Source organism: Carassius carassius, chromosome 5 (genome assembly GCF_963082965.1).
Source record: "Carassius carassius chromosome 5, fCarCar2.1, whole genome shotgun sequence".
Taxonomy (NCBI): domain Eukaryota; kingdom Metazoa; phylum Chordata; class Actinopteri; order Cypriniformes; family Cyprinidae; genus Carassius; species Carassius carassius.
Genome location: NC_081759.1, coordinates 34,616,790 through 34,639,865, shown reverse-complemented (window position 1 = coordinate 34,639,865; position 23,076 = coordinate 34,616,790). Strand labels below are relative to the sequence as shown.

Genomic DNA, 23,076 nt, shown 5'->3' with positions numbered 1-23,076 from the left:
TGACGCAAATACAGAAAGAGGCGCTATGAAAAAAGTGTGATTCACCGTCATAATACCACATGGTTCTTATGCATGCCCAAAATACATCTGTTACAGAGAAGCAACTTAGTCTGTTCTAGTTTTGTGCACACCTGTTGCAATACTTCATACTAAAACCCACACATGATCACAAATAAAATGTGCATCAGAAATAAATGTAACAATTTACTAGCAATATCTTAACACCAATGCATATATTTTGCACAGATAGTAAAGGTGCAATTGTATATTCAATATAATGGACCAGCACATATGTGACCCTGGACTACAACACCAGTTAGAAAGGTACATTTTTTGAAATTGGGATTTATACATCATCTGAAAGTAAAAAAAAAAAAAAAATATTGAGAAAATCACCTTTAAAGTCGTCCAAATAAAGTTCTTAGCAATGCATATTAATAATTAAGTTTTGATATATTTACAGCAGGAAATTTATAAAATATCTTCATGGAACAGGATCTTTACTTAATATCCAAATGATTTTTGGCATAAAAGAAAAATCGAAAATCATTTTGACCCATACGTGGTTGGTTACTGCTATAAATATACCCGTGCTACTTATGAATGTTTTTTTGGTCCAGGGTCACATGTGTTTGTGTTTACACTCTTTAGTGACAGGAAGCGCCTGTGCTAAGTTATTTAGTTAAACATTTTTCACCAGTCACCCAAATTTCTTGGTAAACTGTCTTCTCATTAAAAGCACTGACATGAAAACAAAAGTAAGTGATTCTTAAGACGGTGTTTGTATGTTGCATGTAATTATGCATAATCTATTATTATTATAATAGTAATGTAAAATGTCTTTTTGACCCAGCATATCCCTACATAGAATTGATGTAGCTCTCTCCCAGAGTAACAGAGATTCAAGTTGCATTTATTGATGCAGCGCACAATGGTAAATAACAGTGGTTTTCCAAACTATAGCCTATGTGGCTATATTTCACACCGCAGTATGATGGTTTATTATGCGCTGAGGGCTGAGGGCTTATGAGAGCTCAGGATTCAAAGGTCACACACATTCACCTAAGGTTTTCTGCCTCGCCTTACATGTACTTAGATTTCTCTGAATTCCCTGAATCTATTCACAATATTATGTAAGGTAGTTGGTGAAATACCTAAATTCTTTGCAATTTGCATTGAGAAATTAGGCTATAGATTTGTTTGACAGCTCTCATGAAATTTGGCACAAAGTGATATGTCATGATGCTCTTTTTATACCCAAACATGATATCTTGACACTTGCTTACCAGGAACTGTTTCAAAATGTTACATTTATATATTCTTTAACTTTTTCTCTCTGCACCAACTTTTTTGTAGTCCATCAAAATCTAAATTTGTTTATATTTACAAAATACACTTAAGTTCGTTAACTAAAAGTGAAAGAAATTGAACAGATTCTTGATTTTATTGCATTTTACAAAATGTCCCAACTTTTCTGGAATTGGGGTTGTAGTGTTGAGTACTATTGGAAGGTTAACCTTCCCTGGTTTAAAATTAAATACTTAACAACTGAAAACATAGGTATTGTAGAAAAGCAATCAAAAAGTAATGAAATATAATCAGTTACATTTCTTTAATAAAGCAACTGAAATAGTTACACTACTTATTACATTTTAAATACCTATTGCATTTCCAAATTACCCTTCCCAACACTGCTCATTGTGTTTCATTGTGTCAGCTATTTTTTATTTTTAGTAATTTGCATGCTTCCTTTTTTTTTACTGGTAAGCAGGGACAGGGACAAACAGTAAATGCATAGAAACTGGATAAAGGGAAATGCCTGATGAGGAAAAAAAAAAGTAGTCTGAAATTTCATTCAACCTCTCAGTTTTAGGTGACAACCCTGAGAACTGTGAAACGATTATCAAGTACCAAACACAGGATGTTTGATGTAAAAACATTGCAAAAATTATCTACACACCATAATCAGGTTATAGAGTTATAGATTACAATGTACTTGAACCAAGTATGCTGGAGAAAGGGTATGATGTCTTATTTAGGTAAATCATATTATTTAGATCTTTGTATATGAAAACACCGACCAGAGAACACCATCCTAAAATAAAGAAGCTTGGGCTGCAATTTAATCACACTTTGCTTGACTTGAAGGTGATGCACTATAACATTCTTTCCAACCAATAAAATAAATAAATAGTGGTGTGATGGATGGAGATAACACAGGAGAAAAATTGATCTGAAAATGTGTTTCAGCTCTCCTAAAAGAGTTTCTGTTATGTTGCAAGTTTTTTGTGGTTACCATTGTGCTGAAGAGTAGAGCATGTGGTTAGGTTGTGGGTGGCTACAAATCAAGTTATGCACGACACTGACCAGATAAACTAATATTGCACTAATGTTGCTGAAAGTAATTCATTAGTTGTTTGTAAAGTATGCAAAAGATAAGTTTCATTGGTTTCAGTGCCATCTCTCAGTTATGTTCAAAGTAGTAAATTATTATTGTTTATTTTTTTGAGTGATCAGCTTAAAATGTAAGTTCCTATAACTCGGTGTAGTTTTAGTTTAGACTATTATCAGTTGTCACAATTTTTATGTGTATACAAATAATTATGGGTTGTAAATGCTATGAAGATGAAGCTAATTGTAAAATAATTTATTATTCCTAACATTTTATCTTCAATCATACTATACAGGTATTCAAGGGCAGGCTCTTAGGTCCTACCTGTCTGCCACAAGGATCTCTCCTAGGTCCTCTTCTCTTTTCAATATACATGTTGCCCCTTATAATTAGTAATATTATTAGAAAATACGGGATTAGTTTCCACTGTTATGCTGATGGTACTCAACTATATATCTCAAGGAGACCAGATGAAACTTCTAAATTATCTAAGCTAACAGACTGTGTTAAAAATGTAAAAGATTGGATGACCAATAATTTTCTCCTATTAATTTCAGATAAGACAGAGATATTACTTATTGGACCAAAAAACAGTACACAGAATTTAGTAGACTACAGTTTGCAACTAGACGGATGTACTGTTACTTCCTCTACAGTCAGAAATCTGGGTGTTATATTAGACAGCAACTTGTCTTTTGAAAACCATATTTCCCATGTTACTAAAACAACATTTTTCCATCTTAGAAACATTGCCAAGCTATGAAATATGCTACCTGTTTCTGATGCAGGAAAGCTAGTTCATGCATTCATGACCTCTAGACTGGACTATTGTAACGCACTTCTAGATGGTTGTCCAGCATCTTCAATAAACAAGCTACAGGTAGTCCAAAATGCAGCGGCTAGAGTCCTTACCAGGTCAAGAAAATATGATCATATTACCCCAATTTTACAGTCTCTGCACTGGCTACCAATTAAATTCCGTATCAGTTACAAATTATCATTACTTACTTATAAGGCCCTAAATGGTTTAGCTCCTGCGTACCTAACTAGCCTTATACCACGCTACAATCCATCACGCTCCCTAAGGTCACAAAACAATGGACTTTTCCTAATATAGCAAAGTCCACTAAAGGAGGTAGAGCTTTTTCGCATTTGGCTCCCAAACTCTGGAATAGCCTTCCTGATAATGTTCGGGGTTCAGACACACTCTCTCGGTTTAAACCTAGATTAAAAACACAACTCTTTCACCAAGCATTCGAATAATGCATCTCATAATTTGTGACTGCAGTTGTTTCTGAACAAATGCACATTCTTATTCTTTAGCCTGGGTTAAACTTATTAATTTTACATTGTTGGAACAGCACCTACACTAATTATGTCTCTATTTTGCCATGGGATTTGCATCCCGTGGTAACTAGGATTTACACAAGCTCCAGTCTGGATCCAGAACTCCTGAGAAGAGAAGATGCTGACCCCTCAGAGGACCTCAGATGATGCTAACCCTGAATCAACATACAGAACTAACAAATATTGCTACTTAGTATGCAATCACATAATAATTGCTGTTAATAGTGTTCATCGTCTGGCTGACTATTTCTTGTATTAATTTTTCGGAAAATTCCTGTCAAATGCACATAAACTGAAAGTCACCACTTATAAGCTACTACTAAATACTGTAGAAACGTATTTTTCTGTAAGGTTGCTTTGCAATGATTTGTATCGTAAAAAGCGCTTTACAAATAAACTTGAATTGAATACTAAAAACTTGATATAGAAAACAACACAAAACATCCAGTTATAAGATGGAACTTTAAATGTAATGTTTAATTTAGACTTCTTGACATTCAACATGTTGGTGACAACCATGAAAATATCAGTTTGTTACAGCAGCTTGCTCAATCACTGAGCCGATGAGAGCAGCAATGTTATCTCTCCCAGTATAAAACAATGGACAGCTGCACAACTGTAAAGAACAGTGACTAGAAGTGATAGGAAAGACTGGAACATAGACAAAAGCAAAACCCCTTGCATATCTTTGCAATAGTGCAATTATTGGAAAAATCAGGAACTGTCAAACTGCTGAACCAGCTTTTCATCTCTGCCTCTTTCCGGAAGATTTTAAGATACAGGAATAGTCACCATCATTAAAATTATTAAACAAAGTATGCAAATAAGGCCATGAAAACATGAAATATAAAGGTTTAACAGGAACTATTAGATAAAGTGGTTAAATCACAACAAACTAAAGTAACTCCAGATAAGCTACGTCTGGTTAAGCAGTTCAGTGCAGCTTTTGATACATAAAACAGGATCACATATAACAAAAGACATCATATGGAATATTACAAAACAGACATTTGGGAAAAACATTCTTCACGTTCACATTGATGGTTGTTACTGTGTGTTTATAACAGACAGTACAGTTGGGCAGCATTACTTATGAAAATCAAGTTTAATCAGTTTGACATAAGTTAAAAAGTGACTGCTGACAGCTGATGAGATGATCGTGAAAGATGGAGGTCAAGGTCAGGGTGATGTTCGTATTTTCTTTTAATTCATTTCAGTCCAATTGAAAAAAAAACAAGGGCTTTTGGGATTACAGTAGACAACCTGAGAATACAATAGTTTGTTAAACTATTGTGTCTCTCTCTGTACATGTGGTCACACATAGTTCTCAGTGCTGCCTCTGGATTGAAAGGTCAAGGCCAAGGTCAGTGTAACTGGTATAAAAATACAGCAAACGCACAAAAATCTGAAGAGACCTTCAAAAACAGAAGCACACCCATTCAAATACCCTTGAATAGTTTTTTTGAAATCATAATCATGATTGAGGTGGTTGCTTTTCACTTGGAGAGGTCAGGTATGGCTTTTTAGTTCAGCGTTGGCCTTTAGGTCCTTCCTGTTTGGGGCAGTGGTGAGGACCAGAAGTGGCTCATTGCAAAAATGCCAGTCACATTTATGTTAGATCTCTTGTCCCATTTCCTTCCCGTCACTTGCTCTTCGATTTGTTCAGTAGAAGCGTTTGCGGCGGTTCTCTTTATAGTGATTATATAAAAAGAGAATAACCACAACCACTACAACCAGCACAACGACTGAAACAATGAAGAGAAAGAAGGTGGTGATGATGCTCCTTCCTTCATCCTCCACAAGAACTGTGTCAAGAAAACATAAGATGCTGTAAGATACGAATATTTGGGCTTATCTGTGAAATATCATATACTGAAAAGAAAAGGTGCTGTAAACTTATTGTTACTACAGTATTACCATTAGGGTCCACTCGGTAGTCTACACTAGGCAACGTGATCTCCTGCTGGTCCTCTTCCTCTTCAGGACTCCGCTCCACTGTGAGCTCATACAGCTTGAAGGAGATCAGGTCATGGTTATCTAGAAAAAAAACATGCAAAAAATTAATAAAAAATTAATTAAAAAAATTACAAGTAAATAAAATGCTTGTAATTCCTATCGTTATAAAAAATCTAATTACATCTAAAGAATGCAAACCACTATGTTTCCGATTCAAGGCAACTACAAAATGATTTTACATTTATTTTGTGTTATTTAGTTAAGTTTACTAGCAGTGATGGGTTTACTGGCCCTTTTAACTTAGTTTATGTTTTGTAATTAGTGTAACATTAATTCTATGGAAATTTTCGGATTGGCCCAAAATGAGTATGACACATAAAATCCATTTGCATAAGATCTGAATATCTGGTGGACTAGAATGGAGTGACACTGGTCCAAACCTGATAAATCTCCAGTGGCCGATGAAGCGCCAAAGTAGTAACCTTGTGGGAGCCTCACTCCAGGGATATCCAGACAGTCCTTCCACTCTTGCTTCCCCTCGATATCTGTCATCACCTGAACAACAGATGAAGGTGCATACAGAACTAAAGGCTGCTTTCCAACATCCATCTAAACAATCTTAATCTCAATCATCAGAAGTGTAAGCAAATTTAACCTCTCCCTTAGCAGTATGAAAGACTGGTTTAGCAGTGTATGTATGTATGTATGTTTTTGACTGAACTAAGAATAACAGATTGTAAAGATGTTTCTTACTGTGAGTCTGTTCTTCATGTATCTGATCAGGAGGAATGTGTCATATTCAACATTACGAACGTGAGCAGCACAGCCACCAAGATCAGTAGGCCGTCCATCACGGTCATGATCATATGCAACACTCCCATTACCGACCATCGCAGAGATAAAAGGAAATGTTCTCTGAACGAAAGACAGTAATTAAACAGGTTAGATTATTATTGTTTTTAACAGGTAAAAATAAATAAATTATTATATATATATAGGTAAAAATTGATAGTCTGAATGCACTGTAAGTTTCTTTGGATAAAAGCATCTGCTAAATGCATAAATTTTAAATTTAATATACCTCATGCTGCTTGTCATCATTGGGATAAGTGTCAACAAAAACACCCAGACCTGTAAAAAAGTTTGCGTTTCCAAACACTTCACCTAGAGGAAAAAAAACCCAGAATATATATATATAAAAAAACTGCATCATAGTCATATCACAGAGTATCAATATTTTGAAGATTTGTAATATTGGTGATGATCCCGTACCATTTTGCATTCGCTCTTTGGTAAGCCATATCGCAAGGCCATCCCCATTCAGGTTCTTCTTGCTCTCACCATGGATCTTAAATTGTAATCGGAGTTCCCAGTCCCTGAGGTAACAGGGCTGCACACACAACACAAACACACTGATGAACAAGCCTGACTATAACCCATTAGCTCAAGAACCTCTTAGTCTAAAAGGGTGCTGATTAATAGTTTTGTCTAATTGGTGGGGTTTCAGGTTTTCTTGTCAGACTCACAATACGACTCCATACAGCTCCTTGTCTGCTCTGCAAGTCTGGTGTCAGCCGGATGTGTTCGGGCATGATCATGGTGTTTCCCATGAACTCCCAGTGTGAGGAGCTGGAGGAACCTAGTCCTGTGTACACACATCAACATTTCACACTAAATATATAATATGCATACAATGGACAGTTAAATATAAAAGCTGGTATAAATAAAAGTTGCAATACACATCTCTTCCATCAACATTTGACTGCATCCCAATTTAAAAAAAACAAAAAAACTTTGCTTTCTCTTTTCTTAATCCTTGTCTAGTTTGTACTAATCTGAACTGAACTTTATATAATGAGCACTTCCTGTGTTTATTTGCCTCTTTATGATGAACGGTACACTAGTTGTACTCCTAAATTGTTAAGTCGTTTTGGATAAAAGCCTCTGCTAAATGAATAGATATAAATGTTATTGTAATAAATACAAAGAGTCCATATTGTTTAATAAAGCATATAAACCGAAATATCTATAACTGTACGGTCCTGTACTTCCGCCCTGTGGACTTAAATCACTGCAGTAATAAAACTGCCACTGTCACTAAAGCGAGAAAATGGCAACAAACAATACCAAAATAAATAAAGGACACAGCGGTTGCCTGTGGTCTCACTCAAGTATTTAAGTAACATTAATTGACTTTAACCCGGTGTAACTTTCGGCAGGGCACCGGTTTAACGTCACAGAGGGAACAGGAATGGACGCTTACCTTGGTATGGCTTACTCAGCGAATACTCTCGCTTGAGAAATTCGTAAGCATTATCTTCATATGTGTTTTCGCCTGAGCTATAGCTCGTAAAAGCGAGTATGAATAATAATAACGTAGATAATCTTATTTTATTTGGCAGACTGTACGGTAAATTCATTACTGTTGTGGAAATAATCCCGTTCAACTTCATCACGATGGCCGCCATTTTTCCTCGCTCACTTCAAAATGCCCGCCCCTTGCCGCTATTCGTCTATTTTCATTCTTGCGCTGCAATAAGTGGTTTACAATATTGTCAATCATTTTTTCGACCAATCACGGTTTTCCATGCAATACGTTTGGCGAGTATGTGTGCCAATAAAGTAAGTGAATCCTGAGAAAATATAATGCTAAAAGGTTATTTAAAATGCTATTTTAAATCTGAGTTCTAAATCAAAACGTAAATCCAGATGTTTATATTAAATTTACCTATCTACACTATTATGCAAATTGTCATATCCCTAGGCTGTGTTTGTTTGGCAGATAAGAAATGTTTGCTATTCAAATAAACTGAATTCCAAGCTCATACTTTTTTACTTCAAAAGGGGCTCCAGTAGTTTTTGTCTTTATTGTGTGTGTTTTCTTTTAATATTGCACAAATGCGATGATATTTTGAGAAAATTAAGAGGATTCTGACCTAGTTATTTTAAATCAACATACATTAACATAGCCTAAGTTAATTTCTGTGCATATTCGTCTGGTGAGCAGATAGCTTTAATTGCATAGGCTGCTTAGGGTGAAATCGATCCGTACAAAGCAGAAATATAAAGTTCTTGTGGCAGAATTTTAATTGTGAACAGTCCATGCCCATTCATTGAAGTTAGCCTACTAAAAGAAGTGCCTAAAGACTCGATAAGCGATTGATTAAACGTGCTCTTCTTGCTTCGGAAGTAAACTAGAACAATCTCTATATATAATGAATTATCCAAATGGTTTTTTTTATTATTACGAAATGTCAAATGCCCCTTTCTACAAGATGGATTGCATTTCAAACTGTCTGCAGTTTAATTTACTCTCCACTAGAGGTCACTAGAGGACTGGAATTACTTGCTCACACCTCTTGTATTTTGAGTTACAGATTTTTTATGACACCTTCGATTATTAGTTATACACTCTGCACACAAAACCTCCCTACTTGTAGATTTCTTAAGCGCACATTCTTCCCGTGTCACAAATCTACACAGATTTAAAGCAGCACTGTGTAATTTAAAGGAGGGAATGCCTTTTCAACAACAACAACAACAACAAAAAACCTGGTGGCAGCATGTGAGGAGGTTCATAGACCTGCATTTAAGCCCAGCAGTTCCTTCAGCTGTTTCAGAATATGATGTCTGGCCCATTTTGGTGGGTGTACATGAAGTTATTAGGTTTCCTTGTTGAGTCCGACCTGTAACTGTATACAGTGGCAGGTCGCACTGACTGTGCTAGCAGACAGCATGCTGAAATAAAGTGTGGCCTTGAGTTTGATGGGCTCTTTAGACTATAATCAGAAGGAAACATGTTCATGCCTAAGCTGTCATACCTAATCAGGCAAGTCAGAGAATACCATATATACCAGTTCAGGTTACTTCACTGAGTCGACCCCTCTGCTCTTCCCAAACACTCTGTTTTCCTCTGGCAGGCGTATGAAGGCTTGATTACCAGCAGTGTAATGAGTACGACCCAGTTATGCAAGTCAAACTATAATAAGTAAAAAAATAAGACTGTAAAAATAAAATAAAATAATTGAATGAAATAAAATAAAAATGAATAAAATGAAACTAAGAAATTACAGTGAATCAACAGTATTATTTAAAATGATAAAATATTTATTTGAATTTTTTTATTTTGTTTTACAACAAAAATGTATAATTTATGATTTGAAAATGTATAATTTATAATTTCTGTTTTGCATTTAGCTTGATTGCATTTCTTTCTTATCGATTGACCTTACAGTTTTTTCTCAAATCAAAGCTTAGGAAGAAAAAAACGGTCACAGATTAATTTTAATGCAATATTCCTACCATAAGAAGGATAACTAAGTGTAGAAAATATTTGAATTAGTACGAATTTTTCTCCATATATCACAGATATAAAATCAAAAGTGGAATATCCCAAGAGTCTATCAGTAGTGTATGCATCGAAGAAAACGTAATATCATAACAGAATTAAAAAAGGGTTTACAGCCAAACCTTTCTTTAAAATCTTTGAAGCATGAATCTTTGCTTTTCTGATCCTTGCATTTCTCTTTCTCTGTTAACCAATCCATGATTAAGGTGTCTTGTCTTTGCCAGATCTTTTCATTTAACAAGATACAAAATAAGAAGATGTAGGATTATGGTTCCAGAAATTTCATAACAACCAGTTTCTGAGCAAAGTATCACAATCCAAAGTATGTTTCTCATTCTCGATTACTGTACCATGGACTGATCTGCTACAGAAAATCAACAATTTGGAATCAACAAATTCATTCAGTCTAGCAAAGACTTTGTCCTCTTTCTCGATTGTACAGATATAATTGATTTTGACACATTTATGTGACGTTTTCTTAGAAGAGAAGTGAAACAATCAATGCAGATATATGGGTTGGGTAAGGTTTACCAGTAAGTAAATGTTCACACACAAAAGTTTAACCCTTAAAAACTTTCTGTTGTCATTCAGTAAGTAGCAGCTGCTTCACTGGCCCTCATTCAGTGTAATCCATATTTGTGAGGTCGATATCACCTGCTGTTTTATACTCCATCACCAATTACTCAGGCTCCATAATCCTGAATTTGAAACAGATCATTTCGCATCAGGCTGCACCTGTTCATATAGCACCGAGTTCGCTGAACATGCTATAACGAAGCGGAGTGTTTGTTTTAAAGGACATCTCCATTATAAATGGTAAGTCTTTTAGATTTATTTTGTTTTTAAAGTAAGCTACACTGAGATATGGTCCACCCGTGAATAATGTGATCATAAATAAGCCTTAATTCTCTTTCTATAGCGGGTGTCACAGGAATATCTGCAGTTTGTATATCTCAGCGCAGACAGCAGACATTAAGAACACCTTCAGACATAAATTTTGACGCAGTTTGAATCAGAAGCCATAATTAGAGGCAGGAAAGGAATCTGCTTGAGGAATGATGGGCCTCTTTGTGCTTAAGTGTTCTCAGTTCACCTCTTCTTCCATTGAGGTGTTTGTGCTGACAAAAGAAAACGGAAGAGAAAGAGTACATTTCCTTAATTAAATAGCACTGCTCCAAACCCCATCCTCATCAGAATGTCTCTCTCAATCAATAATTCACACCAGTGGTGATTCCTTAAGTGTCTGTTAGACTGTGAAAGTGCATGTTTTTATTTATTGAATTTGGGCATTTTAAAAGTATATAAATAATGAATCATTATAGCGCTTATTTTATTCTATGTAAATAATATAAAAGCAATTTTAAATTAATATTTTATTAAAATTAATGCTTTCATTCAGTTGCATCATATATATATAGTTTATAATTTAAAATAAATATAAAACTCTGGTTAATCGGTTAACCTGCTGTTAAGCTGAGGAATATTAGTATAATATCTCATCACTATAGTTACCACTTATCATCAGTGCTTTATTCACTCCAGATCTGACGTCTTCTCCCAGAGGAAGCCTCCACTCACCCATTATCTGTCTGCCGATTTTTACTGTTGACTTTGATCAATATGCCTCATTAACATTAAAGCAAGCCTGTCGTCTGCTCATTTTATTTATTTATTCCATCATACCGATGAATGTTGTGCTGACTTCCTTTGGCTGTCTGACTCTGGCTCTTTTTTCAGGGTAGAAACTTGTTTAAAATAAGACGTTTTAATGCTTTTGAAAGCTGTCTTATGCGCACTAAAGTTGCATTTATTGGATAAATAATACAGTAAACAGTAATAATAATAATAAAGTATAACATTTTTAAATAACAGCATTGTATTTTAATATATTTAAAAATGTAATATTTTCAGCATTCATAACTCCAATCGTCAGTGTCACACGATCCTTCAGAAATCATTCTAATATGCTGATCATGATGAAACACGGTATAAAAAATTAAATCAGTATTCTTTGATAAGTAGAAAGTTTAAAAGTGCAGCATTAATTAGAAATATAAATCTTTTGTAATATTATTAATTTGTCTTTACTCACTTTTGATTCAGTCATGCTTCCAAGAATGCAATTGTTTTTAGCACATTATTTTTAGCAGTTTTTTTGTCTTTTCTTTTTTTTAAGTGATACTTCACGTGTTTGTTCATTTAAGCGTTACAAATAGTTTCCACAAATGTGTATGGAGAGCCGCTTCAAAGAGAAGACAGTTTCCCTCTTAGAGTCAACAATGAGTCTAGTGAAGAAAAGCCACTGCTGTGCAGGGACTGAAACTAGAATAAACGGGATGTTGGGAGACAATTGTAGGTTTGATGACAGATTCACAGGCAGACATGACAAATTCCAAACATTTCTCAAACTCTTAGATCCTACTGTGACATGAAAACCTTCGTGCATATGGTTCTGCACAACACAGAAGACACACAAACACACTCATGCATACAATGTCTTTAGCACAACCCAAACCCTTTTTGTTAAATTTTTTTTATACAATTTACGTTCAATTTCTGACATTAAAGAATGCACACCAAAATGTATAAATAAATACCAAAACAAATTAAAGGTATAAGAGTAATTATTGCTTTTTGTTTGAAGAGCTGGACACAACTATGTGCTATAGTCGACCGGACCTTCACAGACAGAATACTGGCTCCTAGGCTCTTATGTGTTAACATTTTGTCATGACAACCTGCAATTACAATAATTTTTTTTTTGTACTATATTTTTACAATATTATTCAGGACATAAAACATTTGTAAAAAAAAACAACAACAACAAAAAAAAAACTACATGAGCCATATTTAAACAGGTACTTTTTTAAACTGAACAAATCAGACTTTTTCTTTCTTTTTTTATGTAAATGTTTTAAAAAAAGCTACACTGTACTGAAATCCATGATATTCAAGCTTATGCCTTTCTGCCTTTCACAGTGTACTTTGTCCTGACCCATACTATTTGGCAAATAAATGCATCAAAGCCCTTGCAAAGCTTAAGTAAACATACTTTTATTGGCTTTATTGCATTGCAAAATCAATCCAGGCATTTTAATATAAAGGGAATAAATCACTTCCATGAAGCAAACAGAGAAAAAAAAAACATGGGGCAAAGAGAAGGGAATCAATTTTCACACATTAGAACTATTATCTTATGACAAATATAAGACAGAAGCCTCAAGGTCTTTCTGTATGACATGGAACAGTCTCATCTGAAAAAAAAAATAGTTGTAGATTGCATGAAATGAGTGCTATATATCCATAATCTAAAAAAAACATGTTTTAAAATGCATTCAGCCTTAACAGTACAACCAACTTGTTGAATTACTGGGTATAACAAAATCTGAAATAAAATATTTACGTGAAATATATCTGAAAATATATTTTTATAAACAAATATTAATTAAAATATATATAGAAAACAATATTCATGCTCGCGTGCATTTGCTTGGAAATACTTGAATTTTGTAAGTTGTTCAGATGCCTTGCTAACACCTTTCTTCAGATCTGAAAACTATAGTAAAATCACAAAATAGAAACCTCTGCATGACTTTACTTTCAGTATACTGTAAAAAACAAAAACAATACTGCTATAATGCAGGACACAGTATGAAATATTCTGATATTTTCAGAAATCTATATCAGATGCCGAATGACCCCCAAAGTAAACAAATGTTTACATCTTATTTAATTTCCCGAAAAGCTTCCTTTATTTACCCCTTCCCTCTGTGTTCATTACCCAGATTCATGTTTAATACTCTAAGGACTACTACAGTTTTTAATCACAGGCTTACTGAGCCTGGCAGACCTTTCCTAATCTACCAGAGTAGGTTTTCACTGCTCAAAAACATCAATACTGTCTTTTTGGCGTGGGTGTTCATGGGATTAGTTGTGTTTCAATGAGCCGGACCTCCTGAGCCTCACACAACGGCACCCAAAGAGCAGTTTCAAAGCCAGTTTTCCCCAAAGAACATGCTAACTTTTACATTTTTAAAACATACTTCAAGAATGGTCCCAGATAAGCTAAAGAGTAACTCCCATTAAATCTTTTTGATTTTACTTCACTTATTTGTCATTACACACATTGTAAAAGCCATTTTGGGATGGATGGTCAGCAAAGAGCTTAATTTTCAAATAAATAAACAAAAACACATTCAAAAGATTTCAGCATTATAGCAATTATATATTTGCACTTATTATGAGGCAGATTATGGTTGCCGTTTCAAAGCAAAGCCAGTATTAAAATTGCCTCAATGGTTTTTGAGGACCGACCTTCATCTGACTGAAGGTACATTCAAACCTGCCAGTTATCATTGCCCTCCTGACATCGATCAATGTTTGTGCAGGAAAAGTTGTATTTGATTCCCAATGAGCAGATGTGGCAATGAAATTGATTTCTTTCTTTATCAAGTACAAACGCATAAGATGTTTTTCTCATCGCCTCTTACAATGAGACAAACAATTAACCTTCAGAACAGTATTTGTCGCTGTGAGTCTTTTTTGTTGTTTGAAAATACGGATCACAAAATAATAATTAAATAAAAAAATGAAATAATAATAAAAAATTGTTCGCCTGGGCTCTGCTGGCTGTAATTTATGTTCAATCATTTATTTTGTTCTTTAGAGTGGGAATAAGAACTTGAACCATTTATATATAATAAATAAGTAGGACAAATGTTTAGCTTTTTCAAATGCAAGTATTCTTTAAAAAGATTAGCAATTAATCTGAATGTGCTGAAAATGGTCCTCAAAAGCTCAAAAGCTCAAATGCTTACTGACAGATCATAATATTTTACAATATTTCATTAAATATCTTCAAATATGTGACCCTGGAACACAAAACCAATGATAAATAGCACAGGTATATTTGTAGCAATAGCCAAAAAAAATACTGTGTATGGGTCAAAATTATAATTTTTTCTTTTATGACAAAAATTATTAGGATATTAAGTAAAGATCATGTTCCATGAGAAATTTTGTAAAAATGTTTTTACCATAAATATATAAAAAAGTAATTTTTGATTAGTAATATGCATGGCTAAGGACTTTATTTGGACAAATTTAAAGGCAATATTCTCAATATTTATATTTTTTGCACCTACAGATTACAGATTTTTAAATAGTTGTATCTCGGCCAAATATTGTCCTATATCCTAACAAACCATATGTCATGGAAAACTTTTATTCAGCTTTCAGATGATGTATAAATCTAAACTTAGAAAATTGACCCTTATAATTTTTTCTTTTGTGGTTTATGGTTACATATGTGTTCTCATAGACTGAACTTCTTGATTTCCTACTAAATATTTATTTTTCTATTGTTATATACTAAATATAAATAATTCCTGTCATGGCAAAGCCAAATTTTCAGCAGCTATTACTCCAGTCTTCAATGTCAAATGAATCATTCTAATATACCAATTAGCTGTACAAAAAACAAACAAACAAACAAACAAACAAACAAACAAACAAACAAACAAAAAGTGCTGTTTAAAATGTTTGTGGAATCATGATATTTTCATCAGGACTCTTTAATAAATAGAACATTCAAAAGAACATAATGTATTTTATTATGGCATTATATATTACGAAACAAAGTGTTCTTCATTAGGATGTAAACTGAATCACACTAATGACTGCAGACTTGTTGGACAATCAGTAATTTACTTTCATTTCCCTCAGTGCTCATTCATCTGCTGTTGGATCTGCTCCCAGAAAACCTGTCTGAAGCAATGTGCTGATTTCTAGGGTTTACTTAATCTTGAATGTGCATCATTTAAAAATATGGGATTGGGGCATTCCTGCCTGTCCTGTTTTGGTTTCCATAACTGTATCATCTACTGGTCAGCATGATGTGCTCCATTTCGACTTCTCTCTCTCCTCACACCTTCTCAGTGCCACTGTTTAACTACATTCCTCCCACCTCCACAGTCCAAGCATGTCCAGTCACACCAGTCTGTTAGCGGCCGACTATTCATCACAGCCCCTCTAAATAAACAGCTGAGGTGTTTGAGAGATGGCCACATTGAGGCCACTCATTGCTCGTTCACTGGAGGAAAGTAACCCCAATTACTCACATGAAGTAATTGCATTTTCCTTCTCAGATATATTCACAAATCCGAATCCCTTCACCTTCACATCTGCAAATTGTTCAGTTCAAGTTCAAAATGAATTGCTTCTTTTTTTACTGTTATAATGCTTTATTGAAATCCTTCTATCCAAGGTTGTCTCTTCAGATTTGTGAGCTGAATGAATGAAAAACAAGGGGGAAAAAATGCATGAATAAAAATACAGACTGCTCATGCTGTCAATTTATTTTATTTTTTTTTATTTTAAAAGATAGCACAAAGCTTATGCAATGGTAAAATGTAAATGAAACTATAACATTACAAAAAAAAAATGTAGCATTAAAACCTCACTGCTTCCCAACCAGCCACACCTCAATGGTCAATTGAGGAGCAGTTTAAAGCAACTCGGTGTTAAGTTACACACAATGCCTGTTAGTGTTCTCACAAATATCAGACTGGCATCAGCGCTCTCTCTCCCTCCCACCACTCTCTGCCCGCTCCCTCTTTGAAGTAGGGATGATTGACAGCCAGGGTTGCTCCTTGTCCAATAAAGATTGGGTCATCAGTAGTGGATGGCTGCAGATGGCATATCTCTCATAATCCGGTGTATGGATCTTTCTTTGTACTCTCAGCCACCGAGGCAGCGCAGCTGAACACAGGACATAAAGCTGTCATAGAACAGCGTCATCATAAATTCACAGATTTACCCTTTACAGAAGCAGGGTGTGAAATCATTCAAATGCTTCAGAATGTAGGCAATGTTCGAAAATAAAGCTGTATATAGATATAGATCAAGTGTTTGAATGAAATTGATCAAAAGTGACAGTTAAGATATTAAAGTTAAATATATATATATTATTTTGAACTTTATATTCATTAAAAATATATATATCATGGTTTCCACAAAAATATTAGGCACCAGTTTTCAACATTTTTCCAAAAGTGTTTTTGTTGTTGTTGTTACAGAATATCAGCATATTAGAATGGTTTCTGATGGATTGTGCACTGAAACCTGAAGCTGTGGCTGTGAATTCAGAATTCAAAATTCAGACTGCCATAACGGGAATAAATTACATTTTAAAATATATTACAATAGAAAATGTTTTTTAAATTGAAATCATATTTGAAATATTTGAATTTATAACATGATTTTCATCTAATACAAGCAACCTGGGTGAGCATAAGAGACTTCTTTTCAAATGATTAAAACATGAAACGGTTGAATGGTAGTGTATACGACTAGGCTAATTTTTGTTTATGATTCAATATAGAAATCTCTGAGATAAGAGACAGGAAAAATTGCACCAGACAAGCTGCATTTAAATGCACTGATACTGAAGCAATGTTCTGTCAGGTATTTTACACTATACTGTACATTAATACAATAACAACACAAAAGTGACACCAGTTAGCCTCCCACTAAGAAAAACACTGTGCTAAAGTGCTGATGCCTTGAGCAGAAACAGAAATAGATCCTTTTTAAAAACCTTGAAATGGAGCGTCTGATGGGGATTCCCCCCATGGGGAGTGGTTTAGCTTTTAAATATGTGATTGTTGACATATAGAAAAGGAAAATGGTTTGTGTTGATTACAAAGTTGCACAACTGATGGTTTCAAGAGGCTTGTGTCCTGCTGCTCTCACTCAGTCCACTGTGGCGTTTTTGAGCCTTTGTGGAATGTGCAGCCAAAACTCTTCTGTAATAAAAACTTGTAACTGAATACACTCACTAATCCAGCCAAGACAATCAAAAGCATACATCAGCTGAACCCTCAGTCACTTCCCACTCATGTCACAGCATGATATTATGGGACGGATTCTGGGAGTAAAGAAAAGACGGGAAAGAGTTTCCCAAGTTGGAATGTATATTGTGGTCATACTGTTTGGTGCTTTTGTATCAAGCATCTAGTTTAGAGATGTAAGATTGATTATGGGTGGTCATGTGGGAGGTGAGTGGGAGGGGTAATTTAATGCGACAGTCCTAAAGAGAGCATCAGTTAAGCCTATACATATATATATATATATATATATATATATATATATATATATATATATATATATATATATATATATATATATATATATATATATAATATTGTATATGTTAGTCATATATAAATTGTATATGTTCCACTATTTGTTCTACAGACGGTATACTGCCATTAGAACAGGACTACTTTTTAACGTATAAAATAACATCAGAATAATGTCCGTTCTGAAAAAAAAAAATCATGAAACAAAACAGCAAAAATGGAAAATAAATATAAATAAATAAATATATTGCTTGTACTGTAATTAAATAAATTGTAATTAATACGTTTTTTTACATTTCATTTTTTGACTAATTCCTGAATTTGTTATTTTATTAAGTTTTATTGTTTTATTGTGTTTGTGAGTTTGTTTACATTTTTTAACTGCCAAACAACTAGCAAAAATACAAAAAGGGAATTTTCGTTTAGATGTCAGAAATCACACACACACACACACACACACACACACACACACACACACACACACACACACACACACACACACACACACACACACACACACACACACACACAAAAGCTTTTTGAATATACAAAAATTTTCTCTGTAATTGGACTTTTGTGTGACAACAAGTCCCAATCTGCCATACTTTCTTTTCTTTATTCACAAGCATGATCAACACTAAAATCTAGACAGCTGATGCTCCATTTGTATAAAATCACTTTGTCGCAGTTGATTCTTTATCAAATCGATTTACCACGCCCTTACCAAGCACAATTGGTTTGGATGTGTCCACTGAGCCAATCAGAAACCCCTGACTGACAACAAACCACCATGCTGTCCTGAGATCCGGCATAAGGTCCCCAGGGTTCATCATCTGTGCTCACGAGACCCCATAAAACAACCTTCCCGGTCTCTGCAGTTGGGTTCTTAGCTCAACAGGACAAAGCTATGAAAGCATGAAAATGGATGAAAAGGGCGAGATGCATTTTGACAAACTCTGCAACATCTGACATACTGAAACTAGCTTGATTCCACATAAGCTGAAGACCTCAGAAAGGATTTATTAGCTGCCTACACTGTGAGGATGAAGTGATTATTGATGATGACGTTATGAAATAACCCCACAAACAAGTTGAAGAAGAATGGCGTATCACCACTTTATACCGGCCAGTCCTAGTGACCTCACTATTAGTTCGATGCTTGGACAGCAGCCCCAGTTTTTATTCCCTGTTGGATACGGGAAACAGCTTGGGAACGTGCTCCATAACTCGGTTCGTCTGGGGCTCAAAGACGCCGCGTCTCCAGCGCACCTCTCTGTGGAGACCAGAGACCCTGGACTTGCACCTGAGGATGACCCCGTGGTTCACCTGGAAGGCAAGGAACTGTGGGGGCAGTTTCACATAAGCGGCACGGAGATGGTCATAACAAAGTCTGGAAGGTAAGAATGTGATTTACAAAGACCAGTCTCCGCGAGGAGTGATTAGCCTACGTAAAAGTTTTTTTTTTTTTTTTAATTTGCATGGACGGCAATGAGGTATTACTGTTCATGCTGTTTATTTCTCTAAGTGTTAGGCTACTATGTCTTTTGAACAGAACACAGTAAATAAGTAAAACGTCTTTTGCTTCTCTGAGGCGCATGTTTCCAGCATTCAAAGTGCGCTGCAGCGGCTTGGACGGGAAGGCGAGGTACATCCTGCTGATGGATATAGTCGCTGCTGATGACTACAGATACAAGTTTCACAACTCTCGCTGGATGATGGCTGGAAAGGCCGATCCAGAAATGCCCAAACGAATGTACATCCACCCGGAAAGTCCTGCTACAGGAGAGCAATGGATGTCCAAAGCTGTGACTTTTCATAAGCTCAAACTGACGAATAATATATCTGACAAACATGGATTTGTGAGTATTTAATATCGTAGATGAGATTCACAATTTATGGACGACTTTTAGTGTCAATTTCTCCTCAAAATAATTCCTTTGTCACAAATAAGCAAGTAGGCCAACCTAGCTTAAGTTAACAAGCGCTACAGCATTTAATAAGTTGTATGTAGCGATCAGCACATTACGTTTTTTTTTTATTCTATGCAAAAAAACAACAACAACAAAAAAAGATTTAAAAAATAAGCCTCATTTTGTGGAATTTGAACAGAAATGTTTCTTTTCATTATTGTTTGAAAAAAAAAATCATGGAATAAGTATGCAAAATTATATGATTTTGTTTTGCAGACCATATTAAACTCCATGCACAAATATCAGCCGAGGTTTCATATCGTTCGAGCCAATGACATCCTCAAACTTCCTTACAGCACATTCAAAACCTATGTGTTTCCTGAGACTGAGTTTATCGCTGTGACAGCATACCAAAACGAAAAGGTGACAGATTCAATGTTTCATCGGTGACACAAACCACATATTAGCCTAATAAAGTTGTAAACAATTTTCACAACACTTACGAAATGTGGTATCTTCATTAATATGTTAACCATTACAGATAACTCAGCTGAAAATCGATAATAACCCATTTGCGAAAGGATTCCGAGATACTGGAAATGGGAGACGAGAGAAAAGGTATTTTTTCTTTCTGATTTATGCTTATAAAGACCTTTTTAAAAGTTCACTTCTAAAATACATGTTGCTTTTAAATGTATTTTCCCAGAACAATTATATTATCAGCATACTGAAGTGAAAAGTTTAACTAAACAATGTTAATTTCAGAGTCTGTCCCATTTTGCAGTACTGGAGCTACAAGAACACAGACTTCTCCAGCATTATTTGAGAATGATTAAAAGCACATTGCACTAAGCAAATCAGACCTTTGGAAAAAAACTTGTTCACATGATCAATATTCAAAATTTACTTATTATTAGAATTTTGCAAAATCGTTCTTATTTACATCATGTTTCTTTGTCTTCTAATTTATATCATGCTTTTTTGTTTAATACATTTGATTTATTTCCAGGTCTAAATTAGATTTTAAAACCTCAGATTTTCAATGTCAGCAGCACTGTCTGAAAAGAATCATTTTTATCATCCACTGACATATGTATTTTTCAATATTAGGAAACAGATGTTGTATCAGAGGTGTGATGTGGCACCAAAAAAAGCCAATGTGCTCACAGACAACTCGTCTTGTGACCAAAAGTCATCAAATCCTTTAATTCAAGAAACGAATGTCGTTACATCAACTTCAACAGGTGTTCACTTGGGATTTATCCTAAATCTATATTTATACTTTATAATAATCTATAATAAATGTCAAACTTTTTATTATTGTAAACAATTTTATACTTAGGTATAAATTTTTTATATTTACGATATTAATATTATTAATTTGCTTTTATTCATTCTTTTATTATTGATATTATTATTCTTGCTATTCCTAAAAAACATTTATGAGATATTTATTCTACAGATACGAATGAGAGTGACATTGATGGATATGGAGATGAGAAGGAAAGCAATGAAGATAGAAAACATTCAGTGTCTCAAGAAGAGCAAAATTCCACAGAAATCTCAACAACGGTGCAAGAGTCCAAGGGTTTTTCAAAAGAGGAGATACAAGGAGAAAGGAACATGAGGGTCAACAGCAAAGAAAAGCATAGTAATGAACATTTAACCGTGGAAAGAAAACATGCTGAACTGCACAAGTTTGCAGACAATGTGACTGATGTTTCTCAGAAGGCTTCGCTCACTCGGCACTATTGCATCCCCACTCCTGGCCTAATTAATTCTCTGTGTGTGCCGCCACATTTCTTGTCAAATTTATGCCAGTTTAATTATGTCGGAACACTTCCGTTTTTGGCATCTGAAACAACAGGTCCATGGTTATCTAGAAGGTCAAATGAAGGGGAGGGTCAAGATTACACCACTTCAGTCCCATCCTCACAACAAAGATTTACTGGCATGCAGCAGCACAGAACAACCTCTCAAGTAGGTTGATAATTTATGATCTAAGCCAATTTAGTTGAATATTACTAAAAAACAAATATACAATTATTTATTGTCAAATAATAATAAAATATATGATAATGTTTAGAAATAAAAAATCCATGAAACATGCTAAACAAAATGTTGTTTTATTTACTTTAACTTGCATGTAACAGCTAAAATAATTTCAATAAAAAAACAAATAATAAAATAATGTTTTGATCTGATATTTTTCAGGGTGTGTTTGTCTCAGCACATGGAAATGTCTTATCTTTTCCAAAGAGTTACATGACCACGTCTGCTGCCACATCCTCTGCTTTATCATGCCAGGTTCAAGGCCCACCCTTTTTCAGTGCTAGCTACCGATCCCGATACAGACCCTACCCTTTTCCAATGTGGGTGCATGGCCGAAAAATGCCACAAACCTCTGTTTTTGTACCATATGGTGAAACTGATACAAATGAGCATGCTGGTATTACAACTCCAGGATCAACAGCAGAGTGCAGATCAAAACCTAATGAGGATCAAAACACACCGTGTCGGGATCTCTAGAGATGACTCTACAAGAACAACAACAAATTCAGCTGTAATGATGTGCATTGTGGTTCAGTTAAATTCTATGGTGAAGATCTGGATCAAAAATTAATATATACTATTTATTCTTTAGTCTTTATCTGCTGTGTAAATGTGTGAAAATGTGTAAAATACATGAAGTTGCAGAGCAACCATTAAATACATTTAATACAGTTTTTCTGTGTTTTTCTCCTTGTTTTTTTTTTAATCATTGAAAGTAGACATATGACTAACATACATCTCACTTAAGCATATTTTAGGCTATAGGCAATATATAACTGTTCTAGCAATAACATTTCAGTCAACCTATAATTACATTTTCTTCTTTTATTATATTATTCTTCTTTATATTATATTACTATTATAACTTTTTTCCACATAATCTCGTTTTCCTGAAGATCATTTAAAAGTTAAGCCTAAATTTTTCATATA

The 23,076-nt window shown here is 34.6% G+C and overlaps 2 protein-coding genes across 2 annotated transcripts; one reads left to right on the top strand and one right to left on the bottom strand.

Moving 5' to 3' along the window:
* Positions 1 to 4,924: 4,924 nt before the first annotated feature.
* On the bottom strand, positions 4,925 to 8,197 carry LOC132141394 (VIP36-like protein). Its single transcript, XM_059550858.1, has 8 exons — positions 7,959 to 8,197; positions 7,222 to 7,340; positions 6,968 to 7,085; positions 6,777 to 6,859; positions 6,449 to 6,610; positions 6,136 to 6,250; positions 5,657 to 5,776; positions 4,925 to 5,544 (listed from the first exon to the last, which is right to left on the bottom strand). Exons 1-8 carry the CDS (start codon positions 8,161 to 8,163, stop codon positions 5,402 to 5,404), a joined length of 1,065 nt encoding a protein of 354 aa, XP_059406841.1. The 5' UTR covers positions 8,164 to 8,197; the 3' UTR covers positions 4,925 to 5,401.
* A 10,878-nt stretch (positions 8,198 to 19,075) lies between these two features.
* On the top strand, positions 19,076 to 22,843 carry LOC132140441 (T-box transcription factor TBX3-like). Its single transcript, XM_059549217.1, has 7 exons — positions 19,076 to 19,581; positions 19,776 to 20,043; positions 20,371 to 20,517; positions 20,636 to 20,712; positions 21,205 to 21,338; positions 21,557 to 22,074; positions 22,309 to 22,843. The coding sequence occupies exons 1-7, from the start codon at positions 19,286 to 19,288 to the stop codon at positions 22,621 to 22,623; spliced, it is 1,755 nt and encodes a 584-aa protein (XP_059405200.1). The 5' UTR covers positions 19,076 to 19,285; the 3' UTR covers positions 22,624 to 22,843.
* Positions 22,844 to 23,076: the final 233 nt, after the last annotated feature.

Excerpts from the sequence above, each read along its gene's own strand:
- LOC132141394 (XM_059550858.1), bottom strand. The coding sequence starts at position 8,163 with ATGGCGGCCATCGTGATGAAGTTGAACGGGATTATTTCCACAACAGTA. Across the intron at positions 7,086-7,221 it reads GAGCTGTATGGAGTCGTATT|CCCTGTTACCTCAGGGACTG; the intron begins GTGAGTCTGACA and ends TTGTGTGTGCAG. Across the intron at positions 5,545-5,656 it reads CTACCGAGTGGACCCTAATG|TTCTTGTGGAGGATGAAGGA; the intron begins GTAATACTGTAG and ends TTCTTGACACAG.
- LOC132140441 (XM_059549217.1), top strand. The coding sequence starts at position 19,286 with ATGGCGTATCACCACTTTATACCGGCCAGTCCTAGTGACCTCACTATT. Across the intron at positions 19,582-19,775 it reads GTCATAACAAAGTCTGGAAG|GCGCATGTTTCCAGCATTCA; the intron begins GTAAGAATGTGA and ends TGCTTCTCTGAG. Across the intron at positions 22,075-22,308 it reads AGCACAGAACAACCTCTCAA|GGTGTGTTTGTCTCAGCACA; the intron begins GTAGGTTGATAA and ends GATATTTTTCAG.